A 23177-nucleotide genomic window follows, 5' to 3' on the forward strand; every position below is an offset into this window, starting at 1 on the left:
CGGAAGGTCGCCGGTTCGATCCCCGGGCTCTCTGTCCTGGTCGTTGTGTCCTTGGGCAAGACACTTTACCCTACCGCCTACTGGTGCTGGCCAGAGGGGCCGATGGCGCGATATGGCAGCCTCGCTTCTGTCAGTCTGCCCCAGGGCAGCTGTGGCTACAACCGTAGCTGCCTCCACCAGTGTGTGAATGCGAGAGTGAATGAATAGTGGCTTTGGGTGCCTTGAAAAGCGCTATATAAATCCAATCCATTATTATTATTTGTACTAACTTGGTTTTAAAGCCTTTACTTTAAAATATACGCCGTTCAATAGTCGACCTTAATCTTACAGAGAATGTGATGATTTTGTGGATAATTAAAGTCATATATCCACAAACACATCAAGCTGAAAGTGTGGAGCCTGTGGAGACGGCTTATGGTTGAGAAATGAACATTCAATGCACGGGCGACAGATCTGGTTGACATTCCTGCTGTCAGCATGCCAATTGCACGCTCCCTCATTGCTTGTGGCATCTGTGGCATTTTGCTGTGAGACAAAACTGCACATTCCAGGGTGGCCTTTTGTTGTGGGCAGTCTGAGGTACACCTGTGCACTACTCATGATGTCAGATCAGCATCCTGATGTGGCACACCTGTGAGGTGGGATGGATTATCTCAATATAGCAGATGTGCCCACTACCACACATTTGGACTGATTTGTGACCACTGTTTGGGAGGGATGGTTATATTGTGTATCTGGAATGAATTTTAGGTCTCTACGTCCATCCCATGGGGAATGGGAGCAGTAACAAAGGTGTTGCGTTTATATTTTTGTTGAGTGTATGTAAGCTCTGCTCCAGTGTAATGCATAGGTACAACAATATGCTTTATCTTTAATATAGTTTGGTCACAAAAGACCAAAACTGAACTCTTTGAAGGCTGTAAACACACCATGTTTGGGTGGCTTCACCCCAAAAACACCACAGCAACACTGAAGTCTGGAGGCGGGAGCATCATGGGGGGGGGGGGGGGGGGGGCTGTTTATTCAGCGTACAGCACTGAGACATTAAACATAACTCCAGGAAGGATGAATGGAGACATTGTTGATTAGAATCTGCTGCCATCTACCAGGATGATGAAGATGAAACAAGGATGGATGTTTCAGCAAGACCATGATCACAAACACAGCCAATGGAAACGGTTGGTTTCAGAGAAATCAAGTAAAGCTGCTGGAACGGCCCAGCCAATCACCTGAGCTGAATCTGTGGGAAGGATCCACGGAGCATTCGGGATTTATAGACTGTTTGTGTGGTGAGTGGGTCAAAGTCATGAGCAATGATGGGACTGGTTTCTCCATACAGACGCTGCCATGAACTGTCATCACCAACATTTGTATAAAGTAATAAATAAATGTCCCTGTGTCACTTTGTATTATTACACAACTTCATCTGTGGTTTGATTCCTTTGCACGTCTGGATTGGAAGTGTTGTTACCGACATCTGGTGATAATTTCACATCAAAGCACCTTTAGAAATATATTTACTTAGAGAACAGCCCGCAGCCCACCGTAGTAATAGTTGAACAGACACACACACAGAGCCAGACGGTAGGTCAGACTGTCACTGGGGGCCGACTTCAGCTGGTGGAAAAGGTTCTACAACGAGGGAAAAGACCATGAAATCAATAAAAATCCTGACAAAGTACTGACAGCACTGAGCCTGTCTTCACTCTGAAACTTATATTGGACCTGACCTGAGTGTAACCTTGAGTGTGCGAGTGGTGAAGAGGCAAACATACATAATCAGAGGTTTTCTCTTGCTCCGATGTCCCACTGGAGTTGGACAGCTGAGTGTTATTCTTACAGTCAGACTTCTCCACAGCAGCATCTGGAAACAGAGACACAAACACAAATAAATAAGTCTGTCATTTAGAAACTCTGTTGTTTTCTAGATGTTAGAAGAATTAAACAAGTGCAGCTCACGTAGTCATCACTTCATGATAAAACACAGGATGCTGATCGCTCAGTGGCAAAAGCAGGATGTGACCAGAAGTAGACAATAAAAATAAGAACGCTGCCTGATATCCTGTTTAAGATGACGCTCTTGTGCTTTACTGAGCTGCTGTCAGATGGGATCAATATCTGTGGCCAGCACTCTAAGACATAAATGCAATTACGGCTGTAGTTTTAAGATTCAAGGCTGTCTTAGCTCGAGCTCGAGCTGCTGAGTGTGACGGGCTCAACAGTAACCAGGAAGGAAAAACTGTTTGTGAAAAGAAGCAGAGGAGCCACATCAGTACGAGTCAAACTACCACACGCTCCGAGGTCTCTGCTGCTCTGAATATCACGCTCACCGTCTCCTAACACGGGATCCACACCTCTTCTGTCAGAATCAGTTTCCTCATAAAATGAGCTGAAACCATTAAAACTCAGTCAAGTATTAGTCAACTCCGACTAGTTAATGCCTTTTAAACAGGTTACATGATTAACTCTTACCAGAAGGACAGAATTGAGTATCTCGGTGTTAAGGGGCGACTCATCGATGCGTCGATGGCGGCGAATGTGCTTCCGGGCACTGTGCACCATGTTGGAGACAGACAGTTTGGAAATGGGCACAGTTGCTGCTGGCTCGGTCAGCTTGGACAAAGCAGAGCTGATATCACTGTTTTCTACAGACGACAAACACATCCAAGAGTTTCTGTTCAATTGCTGAGGCCCGGGTCAGCACAGATGCCCAGATCTCCCAGTAAGCTACGCACGTTTCCAGAATGCAGTATGGTCACTCAACAAGTAAAGCCAGGAACCTGACCTTTGCCCTCATCTTCAGCGTATCCTCTTCCAGGAATCTCCTCTGTACACTCAGTCCTACAGCAGAGTTTAAAGAGCTCTGTCACAGCCTCACCTACAGGGAACACAAACAGTTACTGACCTGATATTTTCTTATTCAAACTTTTCATGAAGCACACGCTTCAGCACAGCGAAGCAGGACAACATCTGTGTAACATTTTCTAAATCATGGACGTGGCAACAAAAGAAAAGTCCACTTTACATCACATGTAAAGTGCTTGGGGCTGTCATGAGAGGCGGGGCACACCCTGGACAGGTCGCCAGTCTGCCGCAGGGCAAACACAGAGACAGACATTCACACCGTGGGAAATTTAGGGCCCCAATGAACCTGTCCCCACTAACTGCATGTCTTTGGACTGTGGGAGGAAGTAGGAGGCCCACACATAGAACAATGAGGAAAAAAAGACACTTTATTTGTCCTTTACTATGTTCTTTCTATCGGTAGCTTGATTACATCCGTCTTATCTGCTGCGTATCATTTGATGCATGAATTTTAGCTTAGAAATAGTTTCCTCTGTGCTTATCTTAATGACCTTGTAGTACCATATCACCCTATTAGAGCACTTCGCTCTCACACTGCAGGCCTACTTGTTGTTCCTAGAGTATTTAAAAGTAGAATGGGAGGCAGAGCCTTCAGTTTTCAGGCCCCTCTTCTGTGGAACCAGCTTCCAGTTTGGATTCAGGAGACAGACACTATCTCTACTTTCAATATTAGGCTTCAAACTTTCCTATTTGCTAAAGCATATAGTTAGGGCTGGACCAGGTGACCCTGAATCCTCCCTTAGTTATGCTGCAATAGACGCAGGCTGCCGGGGGATTCCCATGATGCATTGAGTGTTTCTTCTTCACTCACTATGTGTTAACAGACCTCTCTGCATTGAATCACATCTGTTATTAATCTCTGTCTCTCTTCCACAGCATGTCTTTATCCTGTCTTCCTTCTCTCACCCCAACCAATCACAGCAGATGGCTCCGCCCCTCCCTGAGCCTGGTTCTGCTGGAGGTTTCTTCCTGTTTAAAGGGAGTTTTTCCTTCCCACTGTCCCCAAAGTGCTTGCTCATAGGGGGTCATATGATTGTTGGGTTTTTCTCTGTATCTATTATTGTACGATCTACTGTGCAATATAAAGCACCTTGAGGCGACTGTTGTTGTGATTTGGTGCTGTATAAATAAAACTGAACTGAACTGAACAGGTAAAAATATGGCGACATCAGGAGTTTCAGACGGTGAGAGAATGAATCTCGCTGCAAAAGAAATGATGTTTTAAACCCTGCATGTCAACGTCTCCCTGCACACCAAGCAAACATTAAATAAACTGTTTTATAGTCACTGTCTCGACTTGTTTCTGTAATTTGATGTCATCCATTTTTTTTATTTTGCCATTTTTATAAGAACAACAGAGCAGCTTTTTCATTTCAGTCGTTTTATTTTGACTCATGATTTTTTTCTTGACGTCGTTTTTTGTTGCTGTGATCTTTTGATGTTAAAGTCTAGTGTTGACCACAGAAAGAGACTTACTGTGATTATACTGTAATCTGTGAAAATCCTCTGTGTGCAGCTGATGGTTAAAAGAAAACATTTCAGTTCATTCAGATCATTTTTATGTTGACAATAGAAAACCATCCTGAATGGTCGGTTTGAATAAGTGCAAATTTAGATCCTATATGGTTGAAAATAACTTAAACATATCGTGATTTATTTCGTGTTTTGTGATATAGCAAAAAAATATTGTGATATTACATTTTCCTCATATCACCCAGCGCCACCATAGATGTCCATACATGACGTCTAACAATGAAGAATGACACGGGGGAAATGTATTGGACAGAAAGAAAGGTGCAAAAAGACACATTTATGAGTAATTACAGAGCAATCCTGCCACTTAGTGCAAATTAATATCAGCCGGTTCAGTCCCAACTATGGCCTCATTAGCCAGGTTTCACACAAGAAGCGTCTCATGATGGGTAAAACCAACAAGCTCTCTCAAGACCTTTGCACACTTAAGACTGATGGCATCGGCTACAGAAGAACTTCTAAGTTACTGAAGGTTCCAGTGAGCACTGTTGGGGCCATAAACCTGGCGTTGCCCCTGCAGGGTTTTTATTTATTTACGATAAACCAGCCACGACCAAGCGCTCCCCACACGATTTCAGACAGACGAGTGAAAAGACTTATCAGAAGAACGACCTGGAACCAGCAGGTACAATCGTTCCACAGGAAACAACAACATGACCTGCATCACACACACGACTCCTAAAAGCCACTGGCAGGGTTTCTGGATGTCAGCCACTTGCTGACATGTATTTAAAAAAAATTTAATAATTTCTTAATAATAATATTACATTTTTCTATTTGTGTATTAATGACATGACATGTACTGCCTACCTGGAGGCTGCTGTGGCCATGAATACTGCTGCCAGTCTTGGAGCACGTAGGTGAAGCGAATGGCGATGTTGACTGGAGGCAGAGGGAACAGGGAACAACCCTGATGACAACAGGAAGACATCAGCTCATGTTTATGGTAACAAGCTGCAGCATTAATCTCTCTGTACAGGCGTGGATTACACCTCGTCATTGTCGGCTGTTTCTGGGAACATACTGAACACATTTAACCCTCATGTGTGGATGATGACAACATCAATCAGGATTTTTATTCTTCTTTAGGAATGAATATAAGATTTTTGAACTTCATTTTTTAAATGTCCACTTAGGTGGACAACATCGGTTTTGACTTATGAAGGGTATGGAGACATCAGTGTGTAGTGTTTCTGTGCAAGTTTACCATCAACACCAACACAAATACAAGAAAACAGCCTTTGAATAGCTGCAGACCACTGTGCATGAAAGGGTTAAACAACGTGATGTCTGGGAATCCATTGTGTTTCCAGGAATAGGAATAAACAAAGTTCAAACAAACTGATCATTAAACCGACATCCACTTCCTAACAGTCTTTATTTTATTCACAAATTAACTCCACAAAAATCCAGAAACCGAATTTACACAGAATTAGACGTCTTCTTCTTCCTCTTCTGTTTTCCCAATGTTCACATAACTAAGCAGTGTGCTGTACTGTTATCAACCTGCTCTTTGACGAACTATTACAAGAATATATTCTTATTATAAGATAAGATGTTTGTGTTATTTTCAAGTTGAATACAGTTTTTGTGTGACTGTCAGAGCACAGCAGGAGGAGGAGGAGGAGGAGAGACTGTACATGAGCAGGAAAAACCAGATGAATAAATGTTTTAGAAAATACATTTACATGCACTTCGTGGATGCTTTTATGATTATTAGTTGCATTTAACAGGATTCACATCGTCCTAAAATCGTCTGGAACAGGATGCTGAGGTGATACTTGTAGAACATGGGTACATGACGCTCTGTGGCTGCACAATTTTAATTTTTCTTTATTAAAAACAAACAAACAACCTTGAAATATGATCCATATAAAGATGTTTGTTCCAGAGCACTTACTATCTTAGATTTGAAGATGTCGAGCAGGCCGGACAGGTGGTTGTACTGCACGGGCGCTCGACGCAGGTGAACGATCTCAAAGTCGGTGCGCACGCCTGGTCCTTTGCACTCTCCGGCATACATCCGCCTCCACTTCTGCTGGATCTGCACAAACATCGGCACCTGACTGAACACAAGATAAACAGCAGAAGGCATTACTAGCAGGATCTCTGGTACACGCCCGACATCCAGCTTCAGTTTCTCTCAACCAGCAACAATCCAGCTAAACTAAACAGTCCGACTGAAACACAGAGCAACAAGCTGCAGAACTGCATTGTACTGGCATGTATGTCAGCACTGTCACTGCACGGACCACTGAGTGCTACACAGACTGGTTTTAATATGTTGTGCTCATTGGCGTAATCTGGGGCTGCAGCAATTCATCACTTCTAAAAAAATCCTCCAAACCCATTCTTTGCTGCGATGCAGCGATGCAGCGATGCAGCGATGCAGCGTGCTCTGTGGCACAGACTTGTTCAACGATGTAAACGTGTGTGAGGGATAGGTCAGTAGGTAGAGTGGCTGCCCCGGGATCAGAAGGTTGGGGGTTTGAATCAAGTGAAAAGCTAAGCTGAGGTACCCCTGAGCAAGGTCCCTACACGTCTGCTACCCACCAGCTCGATAGCTAGCCGGGAGCTCGAGGGTCACTGAAGCCGCAGAGAACGGCACAACTCCCGGCACATCATATTCAGATCACCGCAGACTTTCGCTACTCAGGTTAAACGTGATATATAAGTCACTTAGACAACCTAAAAATGTTATTGTTGGACTTTTTTCAGTGTTTTATTTGTTCGTGAGTAAATCGGTTTGGCTGAGATTAAAGTTATTAGATTAGATAAAATAAAACTTTATTAATCCCCCAGGTGGGTTCCTCCTTGGTTTTCACACAGCTGAATAAACGTCAAACAGAAAACTGATTAAACAGAAGTGTGAGATGGTCGAGAGTTTACTCCAGTGTCCTGTTATATTTTAGACAGCAAGGAGCAGACGGCCGAGTTTATTAAACTCCACCGAGACAGCAGTGACGCTAATCCGAAGGCGAGACCGTCCAATTTAACAGCCGTTTACTTCCGGCCTACCCGACCTTCTCAGGACCCGGCCCACATAGACCGCGAAGGCCGGGTCCTCAGGAGGATGCAGCCCATGAATTTGGACACGACCACTGACATGTTACAAAACAAACTCACATCGCTATCAGCAGCCATGTTGTTGCCTTTGGCTGCCTGATCGGTTCAGGAAATTAGGATGTTTTTCTACGCATGTGCGAAAAGGTGGTCGCTTCCTCTATAGTTCTTTCACAATAAAATAAAACAAACAAATTCTAAATTCATCCATCCATCTTCATCCGCTTTATCCGAGGCCGGGTCGCGGGGGCAGCAGCCTAAGCAAAGAGGCCCAGACCTCCCTCTCCCCAGCCACCTCCTCCAGCTTATCCGGGGGAATACCAAGGCGTTCCCAGGCCAGCCGAGAGATATAATCTCTCCAGCGTGTCCTGGGTCTGCCCCGGGGCCTCCTCCCGGTGGGACATGCCTGGAACACCTCACCCAGGAGGCGCCCAGGAGGCTCCAATCTCTAAGGGAGAGGCCAGCCACCCTTCGGTGGAAGCTCATTTCTGCCGCTTCTATCCGCGATCTCGTTCTTTCGGTCACTACCCACAGCTCGTGGCCATAGGTGAGGGTAGGGACGTAGATCGACCGGTAAATGGAGAGCTTCGCTTTTACACTCAGCTCCCTCTTCACCACGACGGACCGGTGCAGCGTCCGCATTACTGCAGCTGCAGCCCCAATCCGTCTGTCGATCTCCGGCTCCCTTCTCCCATCACTCGCGAACAAGACCCCGAGATACTTGAACTCCTCCACTTGGGGCAGGAACTCATCCCCGACCCGGAGTGGGCACTCCACCCTTTTCCGGCTGAGAACCATGGCCTCAGATTTGGAGGTGCTGATCCTCATTCCCGCTGCTTCACACTCGGCTGCGAAACGTTCCAGTGCGAGCTGGGTGCATTGTGTGCCGGGTGGCGGCCAGGAGCGGAGGCCCTGGCGGACTGACCCCCGGCTGCCAAGACTGGCAATAGGGACAATTCTAAATTCAATTCAATTTTATTTGTGTAGCGCCAAATCACAACAACAGTCGTTGTGCAAAACTCATTCAGGCATTTGATGACAGGTTTCAAGATGTGAAGAATATCCAAAAGGAACTGGAGATGTTTGCTACGCCGTTTAATGTGCAACCATCTGTGCCAGACACTTTCCAAGTGGAAATAATTGGGCTGCAAAACAACTACGAGCTCAAAGCTAAGTATAACAGCCTCTCTCTGCTGGACTTTCACAAACTGTACGTTCATGCTGAGGCTTTTCCCATCCTGGCGAGACATGCCCTGAAATTTGCATCTCTGTTTGGGACAACGTACCACTTTGAACAGGTCTTTTCAAAACTGACTCTTGCAAAGAGGCGCTTCCACTCAAGACTAACTGAATCAAACTTGAAAAAGCAGCTTCGAGTGGCATCATCATCATCACTGCCAGCTGACATCAGACACCTCGCCAAAAAGAAACAGTTCCAGCCATCTCATTAGGTGAGTCTGATGAGCAGAAATGCAGCAGTAACACAGCAGCAGCCCAAGCAGAGAAGCCTCCTCCAGCTTGTCCGGGGAACGCCAACCCATTCTCAGACCAGCCAAGAGATGTTAATATAAGCAATTAGCAGGGTGTGTCAAAGAGTGAACAGAACATCGCCGAGTCAGCTGACAGCTCCATAAAACGTGTTTCCTACAGCAGCAAACAGGCTTCAAGAAGTGACAGTAAGGAGAGGTGTCAAGATCTGTGGGCCAGTCAGCCTCTTGTGTAAAGGACACAGTGATGCTGAAGTCATAGAGGCTGTGGTCAGGTCAGTCAGCCCAGGTTTCAGTATTCCTGACATGCCTGAGATAAAAGGACCTCACTCCCCGTTAGTTAAAGGAAATATTGAAAGCTCATCAAAAAACTGCTGACTTAACTCTTTGTGCTTGCATTGGCTCTCAGGAAGGCATCAGTGCAGCACCGTACCAGTGACAGTGAGGAAAGCTGCTCATCATTGGTTATGGCTCAAGAACTGCTCCAAAATCGAATTACCACCTCATTCCTGAAAAGCAGGCAGTTTATGAAAGATTTTGAGAATATATCAGTGATTCTTGAGATAAGGGACAAAACATGTCCAAAGTTTCTGTCAACACCATCAGATTTTTTAAAAAGTACAAAAAAATCAGGAATTATTGTGGGTAACTTACACTGTGAGGACCCCTTTACCACTTCCTGTTTGATACACATGCCATGAGGTCACTGCTCTGGTGAGTTTTTTTCATTTTTATTTCATTTATTGCATACCTTTCTGATAAAACTCTGTGTCACAACCATAGTGCATCAACACCACAGTAGAGGCCATAAGCAACTGATGAACAACAAGATGGCGTCTGTCAGAAAAACGTGCTATGAGAGAAAGTAGGGTATTTTGTCAGCACCATCAGGATTTTTGCCTGACGGTGTTGACCCTTTTTCTAATGATTTTGGCAAATGTCACAAAAGTGTCCTATTCACTAATTATATTAAGTTATTTTTATTACTATTTCAGTCATATTACTTCCTGTGCATTTTACTGATATTTCTGCTTTACAGATGTGTCGAATATTATGGAATTTGCCTGATCTTGAATCTCATAGTTAATGTATACTTTATTAATCCTGTAGGAAAATGCTTAGTCCTCTGCATTTAACCCATTTACTCAGTGAAGCAGTGGGCAGCTACCAATCCATGACCCGGGGAGCAGTGTGTAGAGACGGTACCTTGCTCAAGGGTATCTCAGGATAGCCGCTGTTTGGTGGATTTGAACCCCCAACAGGGCTCTAGAGTGCGACCAAATTTTTCAGTGGTGCGACTAAAAAAAAATATTTGGTTGCACCTGTGCGACCAACTGTTCGGGTAGCAAAAAAAAAAAAAAAAAATCTGCAACCTTCCCTGTGGTCAACAACAGACACACATTTTGTCCCTATCGTGGACTAAACCAATCAGAGATAGTAAGGGGCGGGACCTCTCTGATTGGCCGTGGTCCAGTTGAAAGTGCAGGTGGAAGTGGGAGGTGAGTAGCTTGAATAAAGCGATATCAATTCATTAAATCCTGAATCGACTTTTAAATATAACTGTGTTTTGCCAGAAACGCCAGATTCTCAGATTAAAGCTCACAAAACCAGTTCAACAACAACCAAACAGCAAATCAGAGCAGGTACACGGACTCCACACAAAGACGTAAACACAGAGCGGACCCGACGCATCAGAATTAACTTTGTCTTTCTCGGCTTTCTCACCCGACGGCCCGTAGACGGACACGCTGTCGGAGCTTAGCGAATCTGATGCGTCCGGTCCGCGATGTGTTTACGTCTTTTTGCGCTGATTCTGAGCTGCAGGTTTTGTCTCTCTCCAACCAAAATTCACCGAGCTGAATTTTGCTGTTTTGCTTCCACGACTATTAAAATCACATCCATGCACAGCTAGCTCTCTCTCTATCTCTCTCTGTACTTCAAGAACAGTTTCCCGTCTCCAATCTCTGTTTTCTGTATTATTTATTCGCTTATTACCCACCAGTCTACCGTTGTTTACAGTGCTGTCGGCTACTGTCTTTTTCTTCAAGAAAGCCTATTTTTTCTGTTGTTCAATACTGAAGAAATTTAAACTTTATATGCAGAACATTGTAGAATATTTTTAAGGTTATCTGCTATAAAAAGCCAGACCAGGAAAATCTCCTTCATGTTTTTCTGTGTTTTATTCTCAGTTACTTTCACACAAAGGAATCTGCTGTGATGTTCACAATTCTGATGAAGTCAGTACTGATAAATGATCAGAATTATAATATTTCTGACTGTCTGAGGCTAAGTTGAATCGAATCGGGACTTTGAAAACCGGAATCGAATGGATTATAGAAATCAGTGATGATACCCAGCCCTAGTGAGCAGCCTGGGCACGACAGAAGTGGATGTAGCTGTAACAGGAAAAGAACTATTGCTAACTTTTCTGTTAAGTTAAGGCCTGATCCTTCTGAAATTCATAGCCAGTGCTCTGACACGGTGTCATCAATCTTTGAATGCTGAAAAAGCACAGTGTATCCAGAAAAACACATTATATTATATAAATTATTATAAAACTTGTGTGCGCCTAACTTTTGTGCCGGTACGCGTACGCCCATGGCAAAAAGTTAGTCTAGAGCCCTGCCCAACGATCATGGGGCAAACACTATCTACTGAGCTATCTCTGCCCCGAGAGCTGGTCTTTTAAGTGATGATGTATGAACCCTGCTTTCGGGTCCAAACTACTCTGTGTTTATTAAGGCTGTTGTGTTTTAACATGTTTTTATTCTTTTTTATCTTGTTCTATTTAATCTGAACAAGCCCCTAAAAACAGTCAGTGATCACTGTCAGCCTAACCATCGGGAACCCTCACGTTAACTTTTATCAAGTGGAAAAAAGTTTCACTGTGTTTATGTTACGCTAACATAGCTGTGTTGCTAGCAATCACGTAGCACATCATTATATACCAGCTAGTCCAACATCAGTAACCCTACAAACGCCAGTGCTGTTTAGTTTTGTCTTCATTTATGTTGGAAGTGATAGCAGAGCTGGTGTTAAGGTGGAAACCGGCGAGCTAACTTCTAACTCTGTTAAATTTCATATATTCTGTTTTCATGGATGCCTGGATGTTACACCTGGTAAAACAGCCACACTGATCATTTTATTAAAGATGAAAGAATTTAGACAGTTTGTAACTCTCAGTGATGCCGCAGAGTTCCTTTGACTTTGGGATCTGCAGCGGAGTTTGGACCTGGAAACGGCTAATGACATCAGACTTAAAGACCGGATAGCATTTCTGTTGCTTAATACATATTTGTGTTGTGAATATTCATCCTTAATATGTGTAAATGCATATGCTTCAGAAAAATTATAGCAATTACAAAATGGTACATTTCAGGCTAGAATAGCAAAGAGGAAGCTGTCAGTAGAGGAACAAAAGAGAAGGAACAGGGATGATCAAAAAATAAGTAGAGAAAAAATTAACAGCCAGCCTGAGTTTCTCATAAAGGGAAAGATGGAGAAATAGAGTGAAAGAGGGAAAAATAAAGAACATCAGTGATCTGAAAGGAAGAGAAAAAAAGGCAGAAGAGAAGGTTTTGGAAACAAGCACAGAGAGTCAAAAGGAGAGAAAGTCCAGCAGCGTCTAAACACACAACCACAGAGTACTTTAGGAATCAAGGAGCAGTAGGCAGCTACTTGCTGGTGAACTATTAAGATGTAGAACTTGACATGTGCAAAAACAGAATTGTTATGATGTGTCTTGTGATATTACAAAGGTTGTTAAGGTTTAATGGTCATTTTGAAAGAAATAATATCCTGTTTTCTACTCATGTGTCACCACTTGTCAACTCCATAATATGGATTTTTTGTTTATTTTTCTGTTTTGAAGAACCATATATTTTCCTCCCTCATGATCTTCCAATAAAAATACGTAATTTTCTAAATAAATATGTAATTTTCACGCTGCTAAATATGATCGTTTCTTATGGAGATTAAATACAAGCTTCTGAAAATATGTATGACTGTAACTCTAATAATCCATGCATCCATCCATCCATTCGCTTCCGCTTATCCTTTTCAGGGTCGCGGGGGGCGCTGGAGCCTATCCCAGCTGTCATAGGGCGAAAGGCGGGGTACACCCTGGACAGGTCGCCAGTCTGTCGCAGGGCCAACATACAGGGACAGACAACCATTCACACTCACATTCACTCGCACATTCACACCTAGTGGCAATTTGGATTATCCAATTAACCTATCCCCACAAGCTTCATGTCTTTGGACGGTGGGAGGAAGCCGGAGTACCCGGAGGGAACCCATGCAAACACGGGGAGAACATGCAAACTCCACACAGAAAGACCCCAGCCTGATGTTGGAATTGAACTCAGGACCTTCTTGCTGTGCGGCAACAGTGCTAACCACCGTGCTGCCTAACTCTAATAATAAAAAGCCAAAACAATCTTACTTTTAAATGTGGTATAATTACTTTGAAAACATATGTGCATAAACAGTAGAACAGAGAAGCTGGTAATAGTCAAAATAGCTGAAACAACTTAATTTAAAATATATATTTTTACATTTCTTTGTGTCTGATGGTGTTGACTAAAACCTTGCACTTCTCCAGCAAAAACATGATTAAAAATTGTTACACCTGGCAGATTGTACCAAAACAAGGTGAGACAGCCAAAACTTTGTGTAACAATTATATGTAAATATGTCTTTAAGAGAGTAAAGAGAGGTTAGTTTATTTTGGAGTAGAGCTCCATTTATTAAGAAAAATTAAAAAAGACAGGAACACTCTTTAGAGGTTTGTGGGTGGCTCTCAAAAGAGCCGTTGTGGGGAAGTCACTCAGACTTCAAACAGGCTACTCCTTTGGTTGCCAAGACACGGCTCCCTCCGCCGAGAAGTGGGCCATGAACTTCTCCCCCACCAGGACAGCCTCTCTGGAGGAGTTGTTTGCTGCTACACGACCCAGGCCTTGCAACGGCTCCACCACAGTAGGTGCCACACCCCTCACAGCAGGTGCCACACCCCTCACAGCAGGTGCCCCTCTCTTGTCCAAACAGCACAGAAAATTGTGGAGAACACACGTTGCCTTCACACACTTCTCCGCAATTTCAGGACGGAGCTCCATGGAGCGCAGATACAACCTCTACTGTGAGGGAGAGAGGGAAGTTCCAGCGCTCCTGGAATCCCTCTGCAATGCACCGCCAGTCTTCAGTTGAAGGCACAGCCATGAAGTCGTCCACTAGACAGTCCCAGATGGACGTCGCTACCTGGGGGGTGATCTGGCTCACCAAGGACACGCCAACTCGAAAACTGAATGCGATGGTCCTGAAGGAGTCCTCGGTGGCAAGGAACCTGGACAAAATGCTGCAGTTACAAAATACATTATTCAAATTCCAAAATACTTTTGTGATGTCAGATTTAAATTACAAAACATAAATCTTACATAAAACCTTTTGTAATTACAAGGATAATTACATGATATATATTAGATATAATCTAAAACAGTCTGCTGGGATTATATACAAATATTCAACTATCCCAGAATTAAACCAGGTCTAAATAAAAAGAAAGGAGTGAGTATCACTACAAAGATTAACCCACAGTGGTCCTCATACCACAGTTTGATATCAGCAAACAGCGAGAGCATACATTGATATGACACCACAGCCATGCTATCATTCAAACACTGATAACGGCATAAATCGAATTACAGTGGGGCAAAAAAGTATTTAGTCAGCCACCGATTGTGCAAGTTCCCCCACCTAAAATGATGACAGAGGTCAGTAATTTGCACCAGAGGTACACTTCAACTGTGAGAGACAGAATGTGAAAAAAAAATCCATGAATCCACATGGTAGGATTTGTAAAGAATTTATTCGTAAATTAGGGTGGAAAATAAGTATTTGGTCAATAACAAAAATACAACTCAATACTTTGTAACATAACCTTTGTTGGCAATAACAGAGGTCAAACGTTTACTATAGGTCTTTACCAGGTTTGCACACACAGTAGCTGGTATTTTGGCCCATTCCTCCATGCAGATCTTCTCGAGAGCAGTGATGTTTTGGGGCTGTCGCCGAGCAACACGGACTTTCAACTCCCGCCACAGATTTTCTATGGGGTTGAGGTCTGGAGACTGGCTAGGCCACTCCAGGACTTTCAAATGCTTCTTACGGAGCCACTCCTTTGTTGCCCGGGCGGTGTGTTTTGGATCATTGTCATGTTGGAAGACCCAGCCTCGTTTCATCTTCAAAGTTCTCACTGATGGAAGGAGGTTTTGGCTCAAAATCTCACGATACATGGCCCCATTCATTCTGTCCTTAACACGGATCAGTGGTCCTGTCCCCAACACGGATCAGTGGTCCTGTCCCCTTGGCAGAAAAACAGCCCCATAGCATGATGTTTCCACCCCCATGCTTCACAGTAGGTATGGTGTTCTTGGGATGCAACTCAGTATTCTTCGTCCTCCAAACACGACGAGTTGAGTTTATACCAAAAAGTTCTACTTTGGTTTCATCTGACCACATGACATTCTCCCAATCCTCTGCTGTATCATCCATGTGCTCTCTGGCAAACTTCAGACGGGCCTGGACATGCACTGGCTTCAGCAGCGGAACACGTCTGGCACTGCGGGATTTGATTCCCTGCCGTTGTAGTGTGTTACTGATGGTGACCTTTGTTACTTTGGTCCCAGCTCTCTGCAGGTCATTCACCAGGTCCCCCCGTGTGGTTCTGGGATCTTTGCTCACCGTTCTCATGATCATTTTGACCCCACGGGATGAGATCTTGCGTGGAGCCCCAGATCGAGGGAGATTATCAGTGGTCTTGTATGTCTTCCATTTTCTGATGATTGCTCCCACAGTTGATTTTTTCACACCAAGCTGCTTGCCTATTGTAGATTCACTCTTCCCAGTCTGGTGCAGGTCTACAATACTTTTCCTGGTGTCCTTCGAAAGCTCTTTGGTCTTGGCCATGGCGGAGTTTGGAGTCTGACTGTTTGAGGCTGTGGACAGGTGTCTTTTATACAGATGATGAGTTCAAACAGGTGCCATTCATACAGGTAACGAGTGGGGGACAGAAAAGCGTCTTACAGAAGACGTTACAGGTCTGTGAGAGCCAGAGATTTTCCATGTTTGAGGTGACCAAATACTTATTTTCCACCCTGATTTACGAATAAATTCTTTACAAATCCTACCATGTGAATTCATGGATTTTTTTTTCACATTCTGTCTCTCACAGTTGAAGTGTACCTCTGGTGCAAATTACTGACCTCTGTCATCATTTTAAGTGGGGGAACTTGCACAATCGGTGGCTGACTAAATACTTTTTTGCCCCACTGTAAATCGGGACTTGATGAGACCCGAGTATCACTAGAAATATTATAAACAGTCGTCTCCGTACCACAGCTTGCTATCAGTAAACACCGACAGCATTCATTGATAGCATAGCACATCCATGTTAGCACAGGTATCAATAAAGGACTACCGTATTAAACACTTTTACTAACCTCAGGGAGATGGACAGGCGCTCTGCAGGTGGGATTGAGCGTCTGTAGTTGGTGTCAAGGCGGGCAATGCTGGGACCAACGCGGGACAGCAGGTCCTCAAACTGGGCGAGTGAAAGACGGTGGTATTGCTGGAATCTGCCGTCATCCAGGCGCAGCTCCTGGAGCAAATGGTGAAACTCACCAAACTGCTCACGCGTCTGGAGGACCTGATGGACCCAGGTACGGCGAGGACGTCCTTAACGCCGCTGCTCTGCTCCTTTTTGGCTCCTACCTTAAAGCACACTGTGCGCTGTCGATCTTACGTGCTGCACAATAATGTTTAACATTTAGTATTTACTGTTATATTCCCATAGATCATCATGGTGTTGTTTATTTTATTGCTCTAGTCTTCTTCTGCTTGTTTTCTTTTTTCTTTCTCAACAGGTGATCCAGGAAAAAAAAAAAAAAAAGACCCCAACGTATTAGCCAGAGGTCCCTTTACTACGGTTCGGAGCCGCGGACCTGTTTTATCACTGCAAAAAGTGCAGCCTTACCTAATGTGCACCTACTGTTACTCATTTATATTAAGATTTAAACATCTAGTTGGTGTTGGTATGGAGAGTAACCTTCGGTAATAGTAATAAATCACACAGCAATAGGATATTCATGTAGTTGTAAAGTATTCAGAATATGTTACTTCTATTATCTTTGGTGGAATACATTTTAAAATTAACACTGTCAACAGGTTAGCACCTCATACCACAGTGCAGCAAAGCAGTCTCATGAGCGCTGGGAAGGACACTTAAGGACACTTTAAGGAAAACTTAAACTGAAAGCGAGCCTTTATTATGAAGCGCCTTGAGGCGACTTTTGTTGTGATTTGGCGCTATATAAATAAAATTGAATTGAATTGAATTGAATTGAATTTGGGCTGATGCAGAAGGGAGTAGACAAAACATAACAGGGACTGAGACTGCAACTAACCAAAAACCTAAACTGGAAAAACACTAACCTGACTGAAAGGCATAACTATGATCACTGTGAACAGAATGCTGTGCAGATGCATGGAAACTGTGAACCAAGTGGCGTGACGAAAGAGACATGAACATGACCTGCACGGAACCTCATCGTGCGGCTGCATGAAAAACAACATAAACCAAATGGCAAACATGAACTGCACAGAATCCTGAAAAACACTTAACTTGACCGGGGGGAAGTACACAGACGACGCGACACAGACTGTATGAAACACAGAGACTAAATACACATGAGGGATGATCAGGGGAAGTGGCCACACATGGGAGCACAGCTGACACACATGAACCTAACGACAGGACAGGAGAAATGAAACTGAATACACTGACATTGAATACAGACTTTCAAAGTAAAACAGAAAACATGGAGATTAGACGTGACATGAACTTGACAAACAAAGAAAACTTGGACATGAAACATGGCAGAATGTAACTAGATCAGGGGTGCCCAATCCCGGTCCTCGAGAGCTACCGTCCTGCAGCTTTTAGATGCATCCCTACTCCAACACAGCTGAATCAAATGAATGGCTTGTTATCAGGCCTTTGCCAAACACGATGGCATGCTGAAGAGGTAATCAAACCATTTGATTCAGCTGTGTTGGAGTAGGGATGCATCTAAAAGCTGCAGGACGGTAGCTCTCGAGGACCGGGATTGGGCACCCCTGAACTAGATAAACCGAAATGAAACTAGACTAAAAAGAATAACAAAACACCAAGAAACTCAGAATACTGGGTCACATGACCCAGGGCCATGACAATACGGAGGTGTTATCAGCTCAGTATTGAACAAGAAATATTAATGCTTCAAATTATTTGTCCTAAAGGATGCAAGCTATACAGAGTACTGCACATATGACTTTGTGAACATACCTCATTAAATATAATTCGGACAGTTTTTTAACCTGAATATTTGCAACAAACAAAAAATATACAGAGTCAGTGCTAAAAAAATAATCAGAGGAAAAAATTAACATTTTAACTTAAGCTGCCAAGCGGAAGTAGTTGGTTTCAGTACATAAGTATCGGGCTTTGCTATTTAATCCGTAGCTATTGACTAATGAGGGGTTACTGAAGTGCCAGGTTTTTAAAAGTTGGCGTTAATGTCGTTCCACATGTGGAAAGCGACAGAAAACATGCTGCTGTTTGCACATATTTAATAATCAGCTCTGCACAGGAGCAGAAGCAGAGTCCAGCCTGTTGCTCTTACAGTATAATACTCATAAAGAAAGTACAGTAACCGTGGTTAGTCACTGAGCAGCCCGGTGCGTTTCTCTTGATTTCTTTAGTCAGGGTAAATTCATTCACCTGCACGGGTTAGCTAAACGAACTTTACAAAACAAGTTTCCCCGACAGCCGAGTGCTCACCTAAGGACCTAAGTTACGGATTAGCTTACACACACATTTAACTTACCGAAAATAATACGGTGGGGCCTCAGGTCCTCCTGTCTGGTAGTCCAATTTACTGAAGAACACCTCAGGCTGTCACTTTGAAATAGCCGGTAATGTAAACGCTGGACCTCTCAGCATCTGCCATTCCCGAACAGACACATGCAAGTTTGTCCGTGACTGCAGCCGCGCTGTACATTTATTTCAGTTTCAATATTTTTTTCAGTTTCAATATTTTTTTCGGTTTCATTTCAAGGTGGCATCGTTCTGATCCCATACACACACAAATCCTGATTTACAAGTACAAAATATTTATGACCACAATTTGAGCCCATATACTCTCTCTACCACAGCTGCCTTTGAACTTGCCTGGCCAGGTCTGAGTCCAGCTTTGCTACTCCTGCCAGGTCACATGACACAGGGGTGTGCTCTGATGTCAGCAGGCAGGTCAGTGGAGCCCTCTGGTGGTGGATATATGGCAGTGAAACAGGAGGAGGCCTGAGAACAGACAGCAGGCTTAACTAGCAGGACAAAGTAGCATGTAGTACTTGAAGGAGTCATCACAGCCAATCAGCTCTCAGGAAAATGGAACATCACATAAATATTTCTCTTCTTTGATTTTCATCAATGTATTTCCTTTGATAGATTTTCCGTCAACACTTCTGCTTGATTAGAAGCTCATAGGCAGTTCCTGTCACTCTACAATAAAACAATGTAAAGGCTGCCCTCTCTGCCCTCCCACTAGCTGACACAAGTAAACTGTGCTAAGATGCCCTACATGGACTAAGGTTCTTGGCCACACACATATAGATTTGCTTGGCTGTAGAAATCCATGCCATGAAGCTCCCAGCGCACATTTTTGATGCTTCTGTCTGTGGCAGAGCAGGTTTGGAGCTCTGCAGAGCCTTGGTGACTTTTACTGACTATGCACCCCTACCCATTTATTATGGGTAGGGGTGCATAGTCAACAAAATAGTCAACAAAATATGTAATTTGACATATTTTGTTGTTTTGTGTGTGTGTTTGTCTGTGTGAAGTTTTGATGTGTATGTGAAAAACACAATTTTGAAAACACTGGAAAAAGACCTCAAGACATGTTTTCCTTTACTTTCTATGAAACAAAAGTTCCCACCAAGGCTTTTCAGTGTGAAATTTAGTGTATAGAAAATACCTGTGCCAGGTTGTCTCCATCTAGTGGTGAACATGGCCTCACCACTACATCAGGTGAGCTTTTCACTGTGCACAGTGACACAAAAGTCATTTAACAATTTTAAAAAAAGCAATGTTACAGATTCAGTAAGAACTGAAGTTTATCATAATCCTTCAAGTTTCACTCAGTAACAGCAGCTTTTTATTATTGGCTATATTTTAGAGTCACATTTATATGAAATGTCAAACAATCACAGAGTGACACTGAACTAAACAATCAATGCCATGTGAGTTGTTCTTGTTTGTTCTTTATCTCGGATTTATTGTAAGCAGCCGGAGTAAAAGCTAAAGAAAAATAGTAAAGATATGAATGAATCTCTGCTCTTACAGCTTTTATTGTGCCATAATGTCTGCTTTGAAACCGTCCTCTTGCTCGTCTCTTGGATGCTCACCTCTTCTTCACCTGTTCCTTTCACCAAACTGCTGCACTCTCGTTCTCTGCTCTCGCCTCCTCTTCTGATTATAATTAGATGCAGTCAGCATGTGCCAAACAAACTCCCCCCAAATCGATCATGTTTGATATGATGATGACGTTTTTAACATCTTATTTATGCACTTGTTGGGTGGGAAAGAGTAAACAAAGATGGGGCATAGAAGCAGAACTGAGTCCTACGTGTGGAGGGACAGTAACTGTGTGTGTATATGTAAGCATTTAAACACTGCAGAGAGTCAAATTAACAGTAACACTATTTTGTCTAAGTCCGCCATTGTAGAAATTCATTTCACCGAAACAATAACATGGCGCACAATGTGACAATAAACGTATAAAACACAAATTCTTACCTAGCAGGAGAATAAATAATCAGTATTTTAAGGCTACTGCATGTATAGATGTCACTGCTGGCTCACATAAGCTAGCTCTGAGACCCGCCAGAGTTTACGCCACAGTTGACTGTCGCGAAAGAGTCGTAAATCACCGGCATTGTAAAACTTAAAATGATTCCAGGGCATGTTATAAAACACCCAATAGATGTACTGGATATTAAACGGTATCAAACGACTAAATGAACACAGGGTTACAATTACATGCTCACGTCGTCACATCGAGAGTTTATTCATTAATCATCAGAGTTCAACAATGTTACATCCAGTTGAAAACAGCTTCACTAACGCCAGCAAAACAGGCTAACAGTATATAAGAGCACAAAAACAGCCGTGCTTATCGACAGCTCGACATATCCTCAACAACTCACCTCAGTATGTGTAACCCGTTCATGTGTTACGCCTGTTGTTCTTGCGTTGTGTTCTGGCGTGAAAGTAAGAGGCAGGAGACAGTACTGGGTCTTTGGCTCTTTACTGCACATCTGCAACACAGAAACATGTGTCTGATCTGTGTGTGTCACGCGACTGCCAGTACACCTCTCCTCCGGCCATGCTGAAAGCAGCTGTGTCTGCAGCTTCATTAACACTACAATAATATAATGAATCAAATACAACTTAAGCTCTCAAAAACAAAAAGCACAAAATAAATAATATGTCACTGAAAAAACATCAAAAACAACTTATAAGAACAATAAACAAAATAATTCAAAAACAAATAAACAGTCAGATAAATACAATTCAATAACCAGGACCCAATATTCTGGTACTTATAGTTCAAACATTATACTTCAGTACAATTATATTAATAACCGCCATCTAACAGGCAGTACAACACTGTACTTATAAAAACAATGACTGAAAGACTGCATCTCCAAAACATAAGAACATCTCCATATCTGCAACACAGAAATATGTGTCTGATCTGTGTGTGTCACGCGACTGCCAGTACACCTCTCCTGACGAAGGAAAAAAGAGTGCATGCTGTTAAAAAAAGACTGCCGCGAGTAGCCGCTAGCAATCAGGCTAACTTAGCATGCTAGCATTTTAGCTGCGTTCTCGGCTAAAACTCATTATAAGTGTATATTAGTGAACTCCGCCCTCCACAAAACTTATCCCGAATGAGTCTCTTAATGACAAACAAAAACGCGGCGGTTTGGCTGTATTCACATTGCAGCTTGGGATCTGAACAAACTTTAATTAGCTGAGAGCAACGTGGCAGTGACTTACCTCCGGCCATGCTGAAAGGAGCTGTGACCGGGGCACACATGCACGCGCCTACGTTACCACGCAGCGCACACACACACATGAACGCACTATACACATATGCAGCATATTTATTTTACTTGGTTTTAGAGTTGGAGTATTTACATATTGATCTGAAATATTTTGCTGCTGAGCAGCAGAGCTCCAAAGCGTCCCCCTGTAACCATGGTTACGCAGATGCGTTCCGACTGTCACGTCACAGAGGAGAACCTGTTTCAAATGTATACCTGGATCAACCTGCAATCAGTTTGAAAAGTTTTCTGCTGAGATCCGCAGCTCGACTTCCTGGCACCCCGGGATAAGATGAGTTGCTGTGTTTTTCACGGAGAAAAAATAATTAACATGGAATAACGTCAGTGTTAGATGAAAAAAAAAAGATGCAAGCAGAAGAGGACAGCAGATTGAGAAGAGATTTCTTCAAACGGTAAGGAGCTTCTAACAAGTGATATCTGATAAGCTTAAATCTTAAATCTAATGTCCAGATTCATGCTAAACTTTTCTGATTACTCCGTGTATCTGCACCGTTAGACTTTTCATCGCCACTTTACGGTAACATACTGGCGTCACTGCTGCCAGCGTCATACCGTGACGCCGTGTTACGCTAGCTTACCTTTCTGCAGGATGATACCGTTTTTTGCTGGTGTGGTATAATACTCTTGGACAAATTATGGTAACGCACCGTAGCCTTTTTTACGGTATCTCACTGGCGACAGTTATGTCAGTGAGATACCGTTATGTCGTTATGTCGTAAATTACGTCAACAAAGTAACATCATACTGTGATTAAGAAATTGGTATACTACCGCTTATTCACGGTATGTCACTGTAAGCCCGCTGCAAGGTAATAAACTGCAATATATTAACCAGTAACTTACCGTTATCACGCATCATCAGTACCAAAAATATTCATCTCTGCTAGAGGATACCGTGTCCCAACAGGCGGTCATTTACTCTTTTAACAGGTCGTAATTTACCGTAATTTCAGTTAACAGTAACATACTGTAAGAGACTGGAGGGTTCCAAAAAAATTGGATGGATGGA

The 23177-nt window shown here is 43.2% G+C and overlaps 1 protein-coding gene across 1 annotated transcript; it reads right to left on the reverse strand.

Moving 5' to 3' along the window:
- Positions 1-1483: 1483 nt before the first annotated feature.
- On the reverse strand, positions 1484-18996 carry LOC147319935 (rab3 GTPase-activating protein catalytic subunit-like). The gene is made up of 7 exons (XM_086307643.1): positions 18869-18996; positions 6299-6464; positions 5209-5308; positions 2786-2878; positions 2473-2645; positions 1776-1864; positions 1484-1632 (listed from the first exon to the last, which is right to left on the reverse strand). The coding sequence occupies exons 2-7, from the start codon at positions 6452-6454 to the stop codon at positions 1614-1616; spliced, it is 630 nt and encodes a 209-aa protein (XP_086163769.1). The 5' UTR covers positions 6455-6464; positions 18869-18996; the 3' UTR covers positions 1484-1613.
- Between the last annotated feature and the right edge of the window lie 4181 nt (positions 18997-23177).

Source organism: Aulonocara sp. 'chitande type north' Nkhata Bay, linkage group LG10, assembly GCF_057382095.1.
Source record: "Aulonocara sp. 'chitande type north' Nkhata Bay isolate Kocher_YH1m ecotype deep benthic linkage group LG10, A_spYH_male_GT1.1, whole genome shotgun sequence".
Lineage (NCBI taxonomy): Eukaryota > Metazoa > Chordata > Actinopteri > Cichliformes > Cichlidae > Aulonocara > Aulonocara sp. 'chitande type north' Nkhata Bay.